We start from the raw sequence: 17621 nt of genomic DNA on the forward strand, positions 1-17621 counted from the left end.
CCTCCAAAAAAAAAAAAAAAAAAGATACACTGGCAATGTGTGTGAGAGTGCACAAAATCCCAAGAGGAAAATGGAAGAAAAGGGACTGTGGTGTAGCCATCTCTCTAGGGTAGGAGGGTGCTTTCTCACTTTCCCTCTCCTAAGAGTACATGAGCCCTATAACAAAGAAAGAAAGAAAGAAAGAAAGAAAGAAAGAAAACATTTATAGTATTTTTAAAATTAACTAATTTGGGCCAGTAGGTGGTGCAGAGGTTAAGGTGGTTGGATCCCACATGGCCAACTGAGGGTTCAAGTCCTGGGCCTGGAGATTTAAAAATCATGCCAGGTACTTAAGTATGTGTATGTACCCAAAATCCTGAGGGGAGAATGGAGAAGGGACTGAGATGTGACCATCCCCTTTTAGAAGTGATTTCTCACTTTCCCTCCTCTCTCTGTCTCCCTCCGGAGAGCACATGCACCTTCTAGGAAGCTTAAAGAAAAGAAAATTAACTAATTCATTTGCTCATCCATCCATTCACTTATTATTAAAATTCTGTCAGATATTTGGTATAAAAGAAAAAATAATTATTAATGGTGCTTAGAGAAAAATAGAAAATAATGTTTTATTTTGTTTTTGTTTTTGTTTTTTAATGGAGGGAGGGGAGTAGTCAGTTTAGGAACTAGTTCGTGGACTGCCTTTTATCCCAATTGAATCAGTTGATATAGCTGGGTAGATTTATTCTGATTAGGTATGTGTCAACATTTTATTTAAACAGTGCAGTACAATGAACAGACTTATACTTAAAAACAAACAAACCAAACACTGAAAGCTGAATGGGAAACAGCCCAGAATCTAAAGGCCAATTCATCAAAGGATTAGTTAGTTCAATGTTCAAGTTGCTCAATTTTCAAACATGTGACTTCAGATTTTCTATGTGCATGATGATATTATCTCTGAATAATGACATTTAAAATTTATTTATTAATTTTTATTATTATTCTATTTGATAAGAGAGAGAAACAGAGAAAGCAAACTGCCAGGTCTGGGACTTGAACTGTGGTCAGCCATGTGGGAATCCAATGCCTTAACCATCACGTCACCTGCCAGTCCCAAATAAAGACATTTTAATATTTGTACCTTTTATATTTTTCTGCAATGGCTTGAAGCTGTGGTGTGATGAATATACTAGAACACTTTCAACAGAAGTGTTAAATGTGGACATCCTTCTTTTGTTCCTGATGTTGAGGGGAAAAACATTCGATCTTCTACTATGAGAACTTTTTTAAGGTTTTACCATAGGACACGTACAATCACTGAAGACAAGAAAGACAATGAGAGGGAAAGTGAGAAATCACCTCCTAGGGGGATGGCCATAACACTATCCCTTCTCCTCCTGGGATTCCGGGCACGTGCACACATGCACCCAGCATAATTTTCAAGCTGTCAGGTATGAGACTCGAACTGAAATCAGTCAACTGGGAGTCCAGTGCCTTAACCATCATGCCACCTGCTGGCCCCATTATGAGAAGGTTATATGCGGGCTTTTTCCCTGTCTTCCTACAGAGCAAATATGCTTGCTGGAAGGAGAGAGAAAAGGGCCAGGGGAATGAGAAAGAAAGCACCCCTTTATGGGACATGAATGATCATGCCTCAATCCCTTCTCCATTTTTCCTTTCAGGATTCTGGGTACACGTACACGTACACACACACACACATACACACACACACACACACACGTAAAGGCACTGGACTGCCACATGGCTAACCTCTTCTTTAGGTCACCAAGTCTGGCTTGAACCACAGTTGGCCATGTGGGACCTAGTCGTTTTAACCATCACACCACTGGCTGGCCCTAACTGTGAGTGTTCAACAGATGCCATTTATCAGATTGAGGGAGTATCCTATTCCTGATTTATTCAAAGGTTTTTATAATCATGAAGGGACATTGGATTTTGTCAAATGCCATTCACCTGATCTTTTTAGATGACCATAATGTTTTTCTTATGATCAAATATTATTTTTTATATAAGTACCGAAGAAAAAGAACTCACCATAAAGTTTTATGTAAGCCAAATTTTCCTTTTATGTGAGAGTAATAAAGATACTTTCAAGCAAAAGAGTCCTCAGAAATCTAGCACACAAAATCCACAGTGAAAATATTTCTGAAGGAAGTGTTTAAGTCAGAAACACAAATTCAAAACCTTCAAGAAATATGGGATGTCAGGGTGATCAAAAAATTTGATCAATTTATTGCTGTTGAAAATAAAAGCTAGGGCCAGCAGGTGGCATGGTGGTTAAGGCACTGGACTGCCACATGGCTAACAGCAGTTAGAGTACCAGACCTGGTAGCTTGAAAATCATACCAGGTGCCTGTGCATGCTTGCCCAAAATCCCAGGAGGCAAATGGAGGAGTAGGGATTGAGTATGGCCATCCCACCCAGGGGGTGATTTTTCTTCTTCTTTTTTTTGAAGACATTTTTGCTATAGGGCACGTGTGCTTGCCAGAAAGACAGAGACAGAGAGACAGAAAGTGACAAATCACCCTCCAGGGGGGATGGCCATGCCGCAATCCCTTCTCCTCCATTTTCCTCTTGGGATCTTGGGCACATGCACACATGCGCCTGGCATGAGTTTAAGCCAGGTCCGGGACTCAATCTGCGGCCGAATACATGCGAGTCTAGTAACATAGCCATTCCGCTAACTGCTGGTCCCCCAGGGGGTGATTTTTCATTTTCCCTTTTACTGTCTCTCTCTCTCTGTCTCCAGCAAGCACACATATCCTGTTGTAAAAACCTTTAAAAAAAAAAAAAAAGAAAGAAAGAAAAAGGGAATGTTTATGTGGAATACTTAATGTCAAAAATTCTAAACAAGAACAGTGTCATGGGAGAGGAGAGGGAAACAAAAAAAGGAGTTTCAAGGAACATTAATGTATTTGACTTATTAGCAGGACAGAATACATTGTTTAGAACTTCAAGAATTAAGACTTTTCATCAGGAGTCTTGTATTTTTTTGACAAAATCAAGGATGAGAGAAACAAGATCATTAAATGTAGATGATCATTCTCATCATCTCAACTCACAGTATACCTACATTCAAAATATCCCATACAAGCCCAAATTCCAAGCTCTAGCACTGTATTTCACCCTTATTGGAAATAGGAATAAGAAAGAGATAAATATAAAGCCCTGCTTCAACTGTTATCAGAAGCCTAGAAAATGCAATTCAAGGGTCAGCCCTCTCCACCTCCAATGATATAAAACACAATAGGGAAAGAGCGAGGAATGGATCTAAGGGCAAATTAGCTAAGAACAGCACACCCCTGTGCTTTCTGCATGTGCAAGCCACTGTAACACAGGATTCTCCCCATATATGCTTTCTAATGTCAGGGTCCTGCCACAGCCTCTCACAGTCAGGTCAGTGTACTTCACATTCTTCTGAATCATCAAATCTCATCTGTTTGCTTCATTCTCTCTTCATCTTTCTAGAGGGATTGGGAAGTCTTACCTCTTCTTCCTGAGCCATGCTTGGGATCACAAGACTCTTCAGGGATGTGCTCTTAGGTCCATCTTCCCAGACATCTCACACAGTATTTCTTCCACTGTTCAGGTCCCATTGGGCTTGCCTGGTCTAGTTGTCCGAGACCCTTTCATAAGCACTTGAGCCAGCAGCCTGGGATCATTTTTAAAGGGATCTTGCTCAACAAATGTCTGCTGGAGGATCAGAGGACACTGGATATTAAGAAAAGACCAAAAGCCCATTGCATGACAATGGCTGCCCATGTCAAGGGAACTACAGTGAGGGCCCCAGCAGAATAGCACAGAAAGATTCATGAGTGACTCAGCATTAAACATCAGTCAAATGGGAGTAGGGCAACTAACATCTGATTGCATCAAAAAAAGAAATTATTCACTCCCCAGTCTATCCCCCTACTTAGCCTTGGTGTGGTCATAAACAGCAGTTAGCAAGTGAGCAAAGAGCTGGTGATCGAACTTGGTTCTTTATTAGACCCTTTGTGTTCCATTTTATTTTCGTGCATGTCCATGTATAACTTAAGACTCAAAAGAAATTTCAATGAAAAAATTTAAAGTGTACTTTAAACCATGATATATAATCAAATAATTATACAGACTGTGCTATCAAATGAACATTTTTCCAATTTTTTTTTTTTTGGAGAGAGACTTTCGCTATAGGGCACGTGTGCTCACTGGAGAGACAGAGAGACAGAAAGCGAGAGATCATCCCCTGGGGGGATGGCTATGTCACAATCCCTTGTTTTCCATTCTCCTCTCAGAATCTGGGGTGGGCACGTGCACCCGGTGTGAGTTTCAAGCTGCCGGGTCCAAGATATCTGGAGATAGGCAGCGGCTGTTGGTCTTGGCTTGGCTGCATTGGGGTAGCCTTTCTGAAATTGTTCATGACTTCCTTCCATGGTTGGAAGATGACTGCTGAGGTGTTACATCCCCATGAAGAAAGGTAAAGGACTGGACTAATCGCTGTACTTTTATCAGAAATGCCAATGACTTTTAAGTTCTCCTCAGGTATCATGCCTAGAACTGTGTTTATGGTTCTCAAGCTGCAAAAAAGATGGGAAAGTGAGTTTTTTGTTGTTGTTTTGTTTGTTTTTGTTTGTTTTTTTAGTTTCTGCCATACGGCACATGCATTTGCCAGAGAGAGATGAGAGGGAAAGTGAGAATTCACTTCTCCCAGGAGGGATGGCCACGCCGTAGTCCCTTTTCCTCCATTCTCCTCTCAGAAATTGGGGCAGGTATACATAAGCACGCAGCATGATTTTCAAGCCTCCGGAGCCAGGACTTGAACTATGGTCTACCATGTGGGAATCTAGCACCTTCACCACACTACTGGCTGGCCCCAAGTATTGGTTTTGGTGGTGGTTGTTTAGTCTCTATTGTGGAGCTAGACAAGAGAGAAGGGAGTCAAAGTGGAAATTAGGCTATCACCAATATAATCACTAGACTATGTCTGGTGTAGCACTTCAGTTATCTAAAACCCATGTACAACCCTCTTTCCTATATACGAACTTTTACATAGAATACACTCATTCTTCTAAAAGAAGATAACATCTAAAAGCCATAAGTCTTACCAGCTCCTATATACACCTTAGAGTCCAGGTACACTAGAGTATGTATACATATATATACACACACACACATACACACTATGTGCAGGCCCCTCTTTCAAGCCCAGACACAGCTTCTCATAGTCTGGAGACTTCAGCAGAATTATAAGTTCTTAACTAAAGTTAAAAAGGTGGGATGTACCAAGTATTGGAGAGGAGGAAGAACAACATAACTTTTATATGCTCTTGCTTAAGTATGTACTGACACAACCAGTTGGAGATACTTTTGGCAGTGTCTCATAAAGCTGAACAACAGCATTTCCTATAAGCTAGCAGTTCTACTTTAAGTAAATACCTAACCGATCTGTGAACAGATGTGCAACAAAAGACATGTCCTAGACTGTTCAACGTATCATCTGTAATAGCCTAAAATTGGAAGCTACATAGGTTTCCATCAGTGGTAGAACGGATAAGAATGTACTATTACTATATAATGACACAATGGAATAGCACACAGTCTCTTGCGTTCTCTTTTCCTGATAAGGTGGTATCTAAACTGGGACGCCCACAAAATCTTGGTATGAGGGAGTGAACGGGTACGGCGACTTACACGGCTTGTGCAATGGGTCAAGCAGAAGCTGGAAGTAGGTCAGTCTTCGAAACGCAAGATCCAAAGCTGGCTCCAGTGTCCTCTAGTCCTTTCGTTACGATTCCTATTATCTTTCTTCATAACTTGCATTGGAGAAACCAACGTACCTGCAAGAGCAAGGTCCGCCCCATCCGGATCCGCCGTCCCGCGTCAGACGCCAACTTACGTTCCTGGGGGCTTTCGGGGCTGCCTAGCAACCTGCCGGTCTCCTGGCGCTTCTAGTGGCCTCACCTGGACTGCAGCCGAGTGTCGCTTTCAGAAAGGCAAGCAAAACTGCATCTCCCTGACCCCTCCTGGGCTGCTGGGCGCTGGTCTGTTACACGTGGGCTCACTCGAGTTGTCCACACAACCGACCTCAGGGCAGGAGGTGGGGCCCCGCGGCGCCAATGGGCGGGCGGCAGGGAGTGCGCGTGCGCAGCGCTGCTCTGGGGGCGGGGTTCAGAAGGTGTTCGGGGAGAGAGCTAGCAGGTTCTCCCTGGAGGGCTTCGGGTCTGCGGTGGGGACAGTGCAGGTAAGCGGACTAGCGGTCAACCGAGGTCCAGCCCTGGGGGCTGAGGTCCGAGGGTGGGACTTAGGCGTCCGCAGCGGGATTGGGAGCTCGGCGTCCGAGAGCCTCTGGACACTTGGTTGGGAATAGGGCCTTTCTCTTGAGGCAGAAGCATTTTTCGCAACCCCAGCCCAATCTCTCCCTTTTCCGAGGTCTGGGGTGCCCATCTTCCTCTGGGGGAGACATCGGGTCCTGTCGGGTCTGGCAAGGTTGGCAGGGCTGTGCTGGAGCAGGGGCGTGGGAAGGAGGGGGAAACAGATTTCTTTCTGTAGTCCCTCTCTGGTCGTGGCACCACCTTCCACCCAGTTGTCCCAGCCTGAACCTGGACGTCATTCTCATCTACACTCCCCCCCCCGCCCCACGCCCCTGACATCAAATCCGTCACAAAGCTCTCGGATCGCCCCCCGTTCCTTGGCCCTAGTTCAGGCCACCGTCATGCTCCTGTATACTACTTCAGCCTCCGGACTGGTCCCTTGCATCCCTTCTGTGGTCATCTGTAATATGTTCTGTACAAGGAAGCTGCAGCCACAGTCTTCAAACAAATCTGATCATGTCGTCAGAACCCTCCCCCCATCCCCTTTTCGCCCTTCTGTGGACCCCCATTGCTCCAAGAAGTTCTTGTACAGGGCTTATAAGGCGTTCATGGCCCGTCCTCTTTGTACCCTAAATTCATCAGTCTCCACTCCATGTCTTCAGCCATATTGAATACTTTTTAGCTCCTAGATTGGACTTCTTTCTGGGCTTAGGTGTTCATTAAGGTATATTCCGTCTGTCAGAGGCACTACACTTTAGTTGAAATAGTCCTTATCCTTTGTGCGTTATTCTGGGTATGAGATGGGGCTTCTGTATCACTCCATGGATGTCTGTTTCCTAGTCTCTCCCACCAGACTGTGTGAGAGGAGTCTGGCTCACAGTCCTATCCTTGGTACCTCTGCTGCTGCTGTTACCAGGCTCTACATAGGTTGGTTAAATGTATACATAAAGCTTGGCTGCTCCTTGGGCTCCCCAAATGAACAAATAGTTGAAGTTCTTAAATGCCTGCCTTAACCTCTTAGCCTTGTGGAGTCTTCTTCAGCCTAGGAACCCAGTTATTTTTTTGCCTTCAGCCCAGGGCCTTGGCCATGGCAAATAGGGAAGCACTGGTCAGAGTTTTTCTTTAACATTGACTCTGGGTCTGAATATTGGTAAGTGTTGACTGTTTTGCGTTTAGATTTTTACCTCAGGGTCCCAGACCTGAGAAAAAGTTTCCAACAGCTGCTGAGAGGAAAGCTGGCTCTAGACTCTTATATGCTGATAGGACTAATGACACAATGAGAGGGAAGTGTGGGCCAGGCCAAATCACTGGTGGGAAACCTCCAAAGGGAAGTTCCAGCTTAGGCTTGATCCTCTGTGATAGGCAGTAACATACCTAGGTGCCAAGACTCACTACCCTAATTCAGACATTAACACGTTCTTCCCCTGGGTCAGCTAAGCAGAACTCTCTAGGGTAGATGAGAGAAAAGGTAGGTCTTAGCCCTCTAAGAGAAAGATAAGAAAAACAGCAAAGGAGGATAATATGTGACTGTATATTAAGGTGGAATCAAAGTGAGAGGCTGCAGACTGATTCTTTTCCATGAAAGAATCTTGAGGTTGGGGCCAGTAGATGGCATAATGGTTATGTTGCTGGACTTCCACATGGCCAACTGCAATTCAAGTCCCAGGGACCTGGTGGCTTGAAACTTAGGCCAGGTGTGTGTGTGTGTGTGTGTGTGTGTGTGTGTGTGTGTGTATGCCCAAGATCCTGGGAAGAGACTGGAGGAGAAGGGACTATAGTTTGGCCACCTGCCTGGGGTTGGGGGGGATTTCTCACTTTTCATCTCACCATCTTTGTCTCTTTCTCTCTCTCTCTCCAGTGTCTTAAAGCAAACACCTCTTTAAAAGAGAGAGAAAGAGATGGGACCAGCAGATGAGGAAAGGGTTACATTGCTGGACTCCCACGTAATAGACTGGTTTGAGTCCCAGACCTGGAGGCTTAAAACTGGGCACGTGTGCATGCATGCCCAAGATCCCAAGAGGAGAAGGGATTGTAGCATTGGCCATCCCCCTTGGAGGGGGGTGATTTCTTGCTTTCTGTCTCTCTGGTGAGCGCACATGCCCTACAGCAAAAATATCTAAAAAAAAAAAAAAAATCCTGAGGCAACATTTGAACCAGGCTTGGGAGAATTGACAGATGTAACCAGAGGAAACAAAGGCTCTGGGACAGGAAGAAGCTGCCAAGCAGTGACGGGAGCCCTGTCAGGGTCAAGGCCTCGTAGGAGGTCCACTTCTAACCATGGTCCAGCACTTCCGTCCCAGGACTGAGGCTGCTCCAGTGCAATGTTTCAAGGCATGGGTTTTGGATTTTCTTTCCAGAAATCCCTCTTTCCTTGGATTTTTCTCCAGCCTGGCTTCTATAATTTCCTAAAGAAAGCCAGTGAACTAAGGAACTCCTGGGATTTATCTGCCACGCTGTTTCCCTGTGGCCTTGAGCTAAGTGTGGATGATGCAACTTGTTCTTTGGAAAGAATGGGTAGCTGCTGTTTCCTTTTGACAGTGAGCAATTTAATTTGTTAGGTGGCACTCAGATTCCCTTTTGCCACTGTAGCACTTGGGAGGAGTTTCTCCTGTGTGTTTAGGGATATGGCTTTTGTGGTATGCCAATACATAGAAAGCTGCAACTGCAAACTAAAATGAGATAAGGTCATAACTGGTGCTTCTTGGCCTTTATTCTGCCTCCCCCTTAAAGAAATGGTAATTAGGACTCATAACTATTGTATTATTAATCACTTGATTATTTTTTGGTGTTATCTGAATAGAACACCCTTAACATACACCAATTTGATATGCTAAGCATCCAACCATGTAGTTAGAGGGAATGTTAGAGATTGTGGCTTCAATGATTACTCAGCTCAGCCATCTGTCTGGTAGACATCTCCAAAATCAAAGTTTTATCTCAGTTCCATTGACATCAAAACTTGGCAGCATATCTGTGAAGGTGATTGTCCCAACCTCCCAAGGGTCTTGGCACACAGGCTGAGAACCACCATCTTCTATGCTAGGTACAATGCCACAGTGCTGGAAATGTGGATTCACTTCCTGCCTCCTCACAGCCCGGTCCAGCAAGGGGCACCGACAGCCAGGTAGTTTTCAAGATATATTTACAGCGGCCATTAGCAATAGATAGCCTTCAGAGGGGACATACTTGGGACATATGGGAAGAAAACCTAAGCCAGACTTGGCGTAGAAGAAGGCTTGTTGGAGAAAGAAGCCATCTGATGTAAATGTGCCTGAAAGGCTTGGAAGGAACTAGACTCCCCTGTCTAGTCCCTCCTGTCCCAGAACTCTAAGATGTGTGGTCAGAACAAGTTGTTCATCTCTGGCCTGGGCAGTCACTGTTAAAGGTAACTTGAGACCTTGTTTTCTGGTAGCAGGTACAGTGGCAGGGACCTTATCAGGGTATGAACACTTGCTGGTAAAATTGGAAGTGTAGTTTCTGGCTGCTCCTGAATTAATTTCCGGAGATAAGATTTTTTTTTTTCTTCTTCCAATTCGCTAGAGAGTATAGGCACTCACCAGAGAGAGGTATGGGATGGGGGGAGTGGAGGAAGAGTAAGAAAGCAACTCCCAAGGTGGATGGCCACACCACAGTCCTTTCTTCTCCATTTTCCTCTTGGGATTTTGGGTGCACACACACACACACACACACACACACACACACCTGGTGTGGTTTTCAAGCTGCTAGTTCTAGGACTCAAACCATGTAGTTAGCCATGTGAGATCTAGCCACCTTAATCACCACACCATTGGTTGGCCTGAGATAAGAATTATTTTTTTTGGAGAAGTTTTTGCTATAGGGCACATGCGCTTGCCAGAAAGACAGAGACAGAGACAGAAAGCAAGAAATCACCCCCCAGGGGGGGATGGTCACACTGCAGTCCCTTCTCCATTTTCCTCTTGGGGTCTGGGGTGTGCATTCACACGCACCCGACATGAGTTTAAGCCACTTGGTCTGGGACTCGAGCTGCGGTTGACTACATGGGAGTATAGCAACATAGTCCTTACTCCATCTGCTGGTCCCCATAAAAATTCTTTAAAAACTCTTTTTTTTTTAATTGCCAGAGGGTGCATACACTTGTTGGACAGAGACAATGAGAGAGAGAAGGAAAGCACCCCACCTGCTCCTCAGTAGGGCACAGTTATGTCACAATCCCTTCCCTTCCATTTCTCCATTTTATTAGGATTTTAAGCATGCACACATATGCACCCAGCATGTTTTACAAGCTGCTGGGTCTGAAATTCGAACCTGGAAACTCTCTTTTTTCTTTTTTCAATCCTTTTCATATAGTATCAAAAGAAAAGTATGGGATAGATTACATTGAATACATACTTGTAAAGAAAAAAAGGTTTATGGTTGAAATTTTAGAATATGAAAATAAAAGAAGAAAATCATAATCACTCCTGACCTTATAACCCCAGATAATCTTTATTAACAGGTTTTAGTCATTGTTTTGGAATAAATATATTTTAAAAATTTTACAAAAGTGGGGGCCAGCAGGTGGCGGAGTGAACTTCCACATGGCCAACCGTGGTTTGAGTCCTGTGTCTGGTAGCTTGCTTGCGCTCTCTCTCTCTCTCTCTCTCTCCCCCCTCCTCCCTCTCTCTTCCTCTCTCCCCCTCTCTTTCCTTCTCTGGTCAAACTGAAATAAACAAAGTTAAATAAGATAATTCTTTTAAAAATTTTATAAAAGTAAATTATTATTTATAGACCTTTGCAACTGGTTCTTTCTCATTTTTAAAAAATTATTAAGTATGCATTTTTCATTATGATGTCACTGTTTAGTAATAGGACTAGATGCTGCTTTTTAGCACTCTGGAAGGTATATATCTCAATGGCCATAGTCCTTTTTTATTTTTGCTATAGGGTGCATGCGCTTGCCAGAGAGAGAGACAGAGAGACAGAAAGTGAGAAATCACCTCCCACCCCCAGGAGGATGGCCACGCCACAGTCTCTTTTCCTCCAGTCTCCTCCTGGGAATTTGGGCATGTATACACACATGCCCAGTGTGAGTTTTAAGCCACCAGGCCCAGGACTCAAATTACTGTCAACCACGGGGAAGTCCAGCAACATAACCGTTACACCATCTTCTGGTCCCGACTATTACCAGAAAGACAGAGAGAGACCGAGAGACAGAAAGTGAGAAGTCATCCCCCAGGGAGGATGGTCACGCTTTTAGAGCAGCGCCATGGGAGATGATACTGCTAATGGGCAAAATGGGTATAGGAAATTCTTTTAAATGTTGTAGAATAGAAGAATTAGGGTTCTACCCTAACAGCCTTTTAGAATAAGTGAGAGGGACTATAATACATCTGCTTCCCAGCTCCAGGTACAGAAGGTAGTGACAACAGCAGTTCTGAGCAGAGCACTATAATATGTAGCTATGTAATGATATGACCAGTACATTGTACTTTATCTTTACTGCTTTAGGTTTGAGATGGTGGGCTACAATTGGCCCCTTAGAAATCACTGGTATGGGACCAGCAGTTAGCATAATGGCTATGTCGCTGGACTCCCATGTAGTCGACCGCGGTTCACGTCCGGACCCGGTGGCTTAAAACTCATGCCCGGCACGTGTGTGTGCGAGCCCAAGATCCCGAGAGGAGAATGGAGGAGAAGGGATTGCAGCATGGCCATCCCCCCTGGGGGGTGATTTCTTGCTTTCTGTTTCTCTGTCTGTCTCTCTGTCTGTCTGGCGAGTGCACGTGCCCTATAGCAAAAACCTCTAAATAAAAAAGAAATCACTGGTCATTTATTTATTTTTAAAGATTTATTTGTTTATTTTACTTAATTTTATTTGTTATTATTATTTATTTTAAATTTTACCACAGAGAGAGAAAGAAAGAAAAAGTGAGAAAGCAAAACACTGGGTCTGGGACTTGAACCACACAGTTGGCCATGTGTGAATCTAGCACCTTAATCATCATACCACCTGCCAACCCTGAAATCACTAGTCTTTGTCCAGCAGAATCTATCCTGCCTTTTGGAAAGTGTTTTATTTATTTATTTATTTATGGTTTGTTTTATACGGGGGAACAGTTTCAAAAATTCAAAGAAAATATTTGTTATGAAAATAACTGCATGATTTCAATTTTTTCAATTTTTTCACACTAAAATAAACTTGTACTTTAATTCCATGTTTTAATGAAGTTTTTTTTTTTTTTTTTTTTTGAGAGAGAGAGATTTTTGCTATAGGGTGCATGTGCTCACCAGAGAGACAGAAAGCGAGAAATCACCACCTGGGGTCATGGCCACGCTGCAATCCCTTCTCCATTCTCCTCTTGGGATCTTGGGCACGCACGCACATGCACCTGATGTGAGTTTAAGACACCGAGTCTGGAACTTGGACCGCAGCCAACTACATGGGAGTCTAGCGCCATAGCCATTACGCCAACTGCTGGTCCCTGTTTTAATGAAATTTTAAGAAAATTTTTTAAATTATTTTTTCACATGCGTTCACTGAAGAGACATACACAGAGAGAGAGAAAGTAAGCTACCAGTTCTGGGATGTGAACTGTGGTCAGTCATGTGAAAAGTTCAGCACCTCAATCACCGCACTACCTGCTGGTTCCTCCATGAATTTCTTGAAGTCCTCTTGTATGTAGGACTCCTGAATGTCCTTCTTCCTTTTGAAGTCAGTCTAGAAGCCCCAGGAGGGACTAAGACTTGCAGTTGAATTAATGGTTATTTATTTACTTTTAAAGTGTATTTATTCCATGAGAGAGAGAGAGACAGACAAACACTTCTAAGAGGGTCCCCATGCCATAATCCATCCCACGTCTGAGCCATTCCAGATCACAGGCCTGTGTGTGCATGCCTGGCATGCTCAGGGAGGTCATATGTCACCAACCCAGGACCTTTCCCATGAGTGTCCAGTCTTCCACAGTGCCACCACCCAGCCTTGCACCAACAGTTATTAAAGGCCTTCCTAATCTACGATAGGGGAGACTGGTGGGAATGAAGTGCTCCCTGCTTCTGGGGGACTTGCTCTGTATCCCACTGTGTCATCTTGTTGTTGACTGCAATTGCAAGGATAGACAAACCCCAGGAGTACTTGATGAGATCCTAATTTCTCTGTGACTTTCCTTTCCAATGCTCTGTCATAGTGATTAAGGTACTTGTTGTCGTCACAGCTTTGGGAGGTGGGCAAGATAGGAGTTAACGTCCTCTTCTCTGTGTCCACTCCTGCAGATTTTGATTTGAGCCACCTTCTTGTCCCCTCAGCTCCCATGTCCTTTCTCTGGTCATGCTCTCCTTAGTCATTCTGAAACCAAGTTCTGATATCGTCTCCCGTTCATGAATCATCAGTGGCTCCCCATGAAGCCTCAGGAAACATCACCCCTTTAGCCTAGTGTGCAAAGCCTTGTCCAGTCTTATTCCACCTTTGCAGCCTACCTTCTGTTCATAACTCTAAGCTCCAGCCCCATTGAACTGCTTGCAGTTTCTTTCCCACTAGACTGCACCTGCCACTGTGCTCCCACCTGTCTCTCCATCCTTCAATCCCTGCATGTCTGTCCAGGCCCAGCTAATACCATGTCCATAGCCTTCTCAGATTTTCCTTCACCCAGGGCATGTTTACCTCAGAATCCCCAGAGCATTTTATCTTTCTCTAGTACATTCCACTTTCTGCCTTTCTTAGTGCTTTAAGTAGAAAGTATTTCTCTCAAGCTTCTAGTAGGTAGGGCCAATCTCTGAGCCCATTAAGCTCTCATGAAATTGCTTGGTACTCTGAAAGGGCTTCAGAAAATGTCATGGACCTCCCTCCTCCCTATTTGAATGATGGCAGCCTGGAGTGCCCAAGGCCATCCATAGTCTGGTGGCAGAGTTGGCCTTGGGCCCAGTTTGATGTGCAGTCTTCCCAACCTTGCTGCTTTTTGTTGGGTTCCCTGGAGCACCTTGTCAAATCTTGAAAGAAACCTATCTTGTCCTCTGCTTTTATCTCCTGTGTTCCCCACCTCCCAGGTACTGGAGACCATGAGATCCCTGAGGCTGCTTAGAACCCCCTTCCTGTGTGGCCTGCTCTGGGCATTTTGTACCCCAGGTGCCAGGGCTGAGGAACCTGGGGCCAGCTTCTCCCACCCTGGCAGCGTGGGCCTGGATAAGAACACAGTGCACGACCAAGAGTACGTATTCAGCCCGGGCTGTGGTCTAGGGCCTCCCTGTCAGCTGCAGCTACAGCCAGCTGCAAGGACACACTGTCCTCTTTTCCGCTCTCCTATTTGTAGAGCTCCTTGAAATGTTTTAAGGATGATAATAGCTTTGCATAAGTCAGGTATTCTTTTTTCATCATCATATCACAGGTAGAAGATCTTGAGGCCCAAATGAGATAAATTACTTGTGTGAATTCAGTCTCTCTCTTTGTCAGAGACAGACAGACAGACAGACACAGACACACACACACACACACACATTATTGGCAGAATCCAGATTATAGCTAATATTTCCTGACTCTTACAAAATGATTTTTTTTAAATGACATATTCAAACATTGAATGATTGTTGCAGTTTTTATCCGAGGCCAGGAATCCTTAGACATCATACTTTGTTTTCCTTAATTTAAAAATATTTTTTTAAATTAAAGGCTTAAAAAGAGTTATAACAAAATTCTAATAAAGAGGGCAAAGCACCCTATAATCTGGATGGCTTAATAGATTTGCTGTCTTCTATGTATTATCCTTGAGTGTGACTGGCCACCATCTCCGTTTTCTCATACTAGATAAAGTTTAAGGTCTTGAATTTCCAGAGTCCTTAAGCTTTTGTCATGATCCAAATATCTCTGCCAAGTGGTCTGAGTCTGACTTTTGTTTTTTTAGGCATATCATGGAGCATCTAGAAGGTGTCATCAACAAACCAGAGGCAGAGATGTCCCCACAAGAACTGCAGCTCCACTATTTCAAAATGCATGATTATGATGGCAATAATTTGCTTGATGGCCTAGAACTCTCCACAGCCATTACTCATGTCCATAAGGAGGTAGGTCAGGCAGTGACTTGGTGGGCAGTACCTTGGAAAGGCTTCTCTTTGGTAATTCTGTCCCCAGTCTTGATGACCTGTGCTGTCCGTAGGTATCAGTGCTGCTTCTCCTTTCCCTGCTCACCCCTCTGTTCTGTCTCTTTCCTTTCAATGATCCTTCCTGTAGAGAGTGACCTGCTGAAGCAGAAGCCCCAGGACTGGGCATTTGTATCTTTAACAAGAGCTGCAGGCTTTTTTGCTACACACCAGAGTCTGAGAACCAGTGCCTAAGATGACTACATTCAAAATGCAGGGGAGGGGAGAAGTTATTTCATTTTAAAAGAATGTCAAATTGGGACCTACGGAGCAAGGGACATGGCAGTAGTTGAGGGTTTGTGTGATATTGTACAGTGCTCTGTAGTTTCTTTTAAAAGTGTTTCTTTAGGGCATATGTGCTCACCAGAGAGAGAGGGAAGGTCAGAAATCACCCCCAGGGCAGATAGCCATGCTGTAGTCCTTTCTCTTCCAGTCTTCTCTTGGGATTTTGGACTTGCATGTACAGATGCCCACTGTGATTTTCAAGCCACTGGGTCCAGGGCTCAAACCACATGGTCAACCATATGGGATCCAGCACTTTAGCCACTGTGCTACTTGCTGGCCCCTATGTGCTCTATAGTTTCTGGAGCACTTTCACATAGCTTAGAGATCTCTTTGGATTTTTGCAACAGCCCAAGTAGGCATGGGCAGGCATTGTGTTATGCCCATTTTCTTCATGAAGAAGCTAAAATCAGGATGTCGTGCCTCTAGATTTAATAGCATTTCATTCTGCTACACCAGCCTAACCCTAACTGCCCTCTGTAGAGAGGAGACTAGGCAGGTCAGTGATATGGGTGTGATCACATGGCTGCCAGAAGTGGAGGTTAGGATTTGCTTTAAAGACAGTAGGGAGTACCAGCAGTTTTGCACAGGACAGTGACAGTGTCTCGAGATAGACAAACTGATGACTGAGAGGAAAGACTAATGTTAAGAGAGTAACTCATTTCAGTTGGGGTAGAGAGAGGGACAGTAGATGGTATAGTGATAAAGGCACTGGATCCTACATGGCCAGCTCTGTGGTTCAAGTCCCAAGCCCAGTGGCTTAAAAAACAAGCTAGGCACATTCTGTATGCATGCCCAGAATCCCAAGAGGAAAATGGAGAAGAAGGGATTGTGGCATGGTTATCCCCTTGGGGTGTGATTTATCATTTGCCCTCTCTGTGTCTCCAGTGAGCGCATATGCCCCTTGGCAAAAATCTTTAAAGAACAAAAGACCAGCTGGGATTCAGCAGTCCTGGCAGACAAGGATGGTGATGATGATAGGAAAGGAAAGGGTGGATGTGGGAGATGTGTCAAAGGAAGACCTGACTCAGGACGTGAATGGCCTTAACACCTGGCTCAGTGAGTCTCCCTATTTCTGCTTCAGGAGCAAGGAAAATACCTTCTTCTCAAAGATCCTAACAGAGACTAGCAGATGGCATAATGTTTATGTTGCTGGACTCCTACATTGACCCTGGCTTGAGTCTGGAACCCAGAGGTTTAAAAAACACGCAGGTGGGGAGAGGGAGCTGGCAGGTGGTGTGGTGGTTAAAGATGCTTGATTCCCACATGGCTGGCTGTGGTTCAAGTCCCACCATGGCTTGCTTTCTTCCTTTCCCTTTCTCTCTCTCTCTGATCAAATTAAAAAATAATAACAACAAATGGAGTTAATTAAATAAATAATAATTTTTAAAAAAATACATGCTAGGCACAAGTGCTTGCATATCCAAGATCTTGAGAAGAGAATGGAGGGGAAGGGATTGTGGCGTGGCCATCCCCCTGGGGGTGGTGGTGGTAATTTCTCGCTTTCTGTCTCTTTTTCTCCAGCAAGTGCATACACTCTATAGGAAAAATATCTCTTAAAAATAAATAAACAAATAAAGATCCTAACAGATTCTACTGGTTAGCAGTGCCTTCTTCCTCTTCTATTGATGCCAAGATTTTGTCTGGTATGTCACTGTCCGTGCTTTATCAGGAATTGCACAGAGCCGACCCTCAGAAGGGTTTGGGCTGTGAGCTTTTCTTTAGGATGAGTGTGTAGGTCCTGGAATCTATGAATAAACTCACAGATCTATATAAGCCAGACCCAGCTTTCTAAAATGAACACGTGTTACTTTTGTAATTATAAAAGAAAGAACAACAATTTCTAAAGAAAATAAGCAAAGGCCTTTATTGATTGCTGCCTCCTTTTAACTGGCAAATGTAATTTCTTTTTTTTTTTTTTTCTTTTTTTTTTTGGGGGGGTTTTTCGTTTATGGCCACTGGGCC

At 44.2% G+C, this 17621-nt stretch overlaps 1 protein-coding gene and 1 long non-coding RNA gene across 4 annotated transcripts in view; one reads left to right on the top strand and one right to left on the bottom strand.

Moving 5' to 3' along the window:
- Positions 1–1048: 1048 nt before the first annotated feature.
- On the bottom strand, positions 1049–5788 carry LOC106736138 (uncharacterized). Of its 2 annotated transcripts, none has more exons than XR_001371239.2 (3): positions 5668–5788; positions 3485–3690; positions 1049–1080 (listed from the first exon to the last, which is right to left on the bottom strand). It is a non-coding gene; the product is annotated as an uncharacterized LOC106736138 (long non-coding RNA). The 2 variants fall into 2 exon arrangements; XR_001371238.2 differs by lacking the exon at positions 1049–1080 and adding an exon at positions 1088–1293.
- A 97-nt stretch (positions 5789–5885) lies between these two features.
- The window catches only part of MCFD2 (multiple coagulation factor deficiency 2, ER cargo receptor complex subunit), a 13935-nt gene continuing 2199 nt past the window's right edge, over positions 5886–17621 (top strand). The window contains exons 1-3 of one of the 2 annotated variants that reach the window (XM_014592142.2): positions 5886–5969; positions 14289–14449; positions 15140–15299. In XM_014592142.2, coding sequence (XP_014447628.1) covers positions 14301–14449; positions 15140–15299 — 309 coding nt within the window. In that variant the 5' untranslated portion in view covers positions 5886–5969; positions 14289–14300. Of the gene's footprint in view, positions 5970–6112; positions 6218–14288; positions 14450–15139; positions 15300–17621 lie in introns of those variants that run through there. The other variant, XM_006159879.3, reaches the window with a different exon arrangement.

The sequence above is a fragment of the Tupaia chinensis genome, unplaced genomic scaffold (genome assembly GCF_000334495.1).
Source record: "Tupaia chinensis unplaced genomic scaffold, TupChi_1.0 Scaffold000661_1, whole genome shotgun sequence".
Classification (NCBI taxonomy): Eukaryota; Metazoa; Chordata; class Mammalia; order Scandentia; family Tupaiidae; genus Tupaia; species Tupaia belangeri.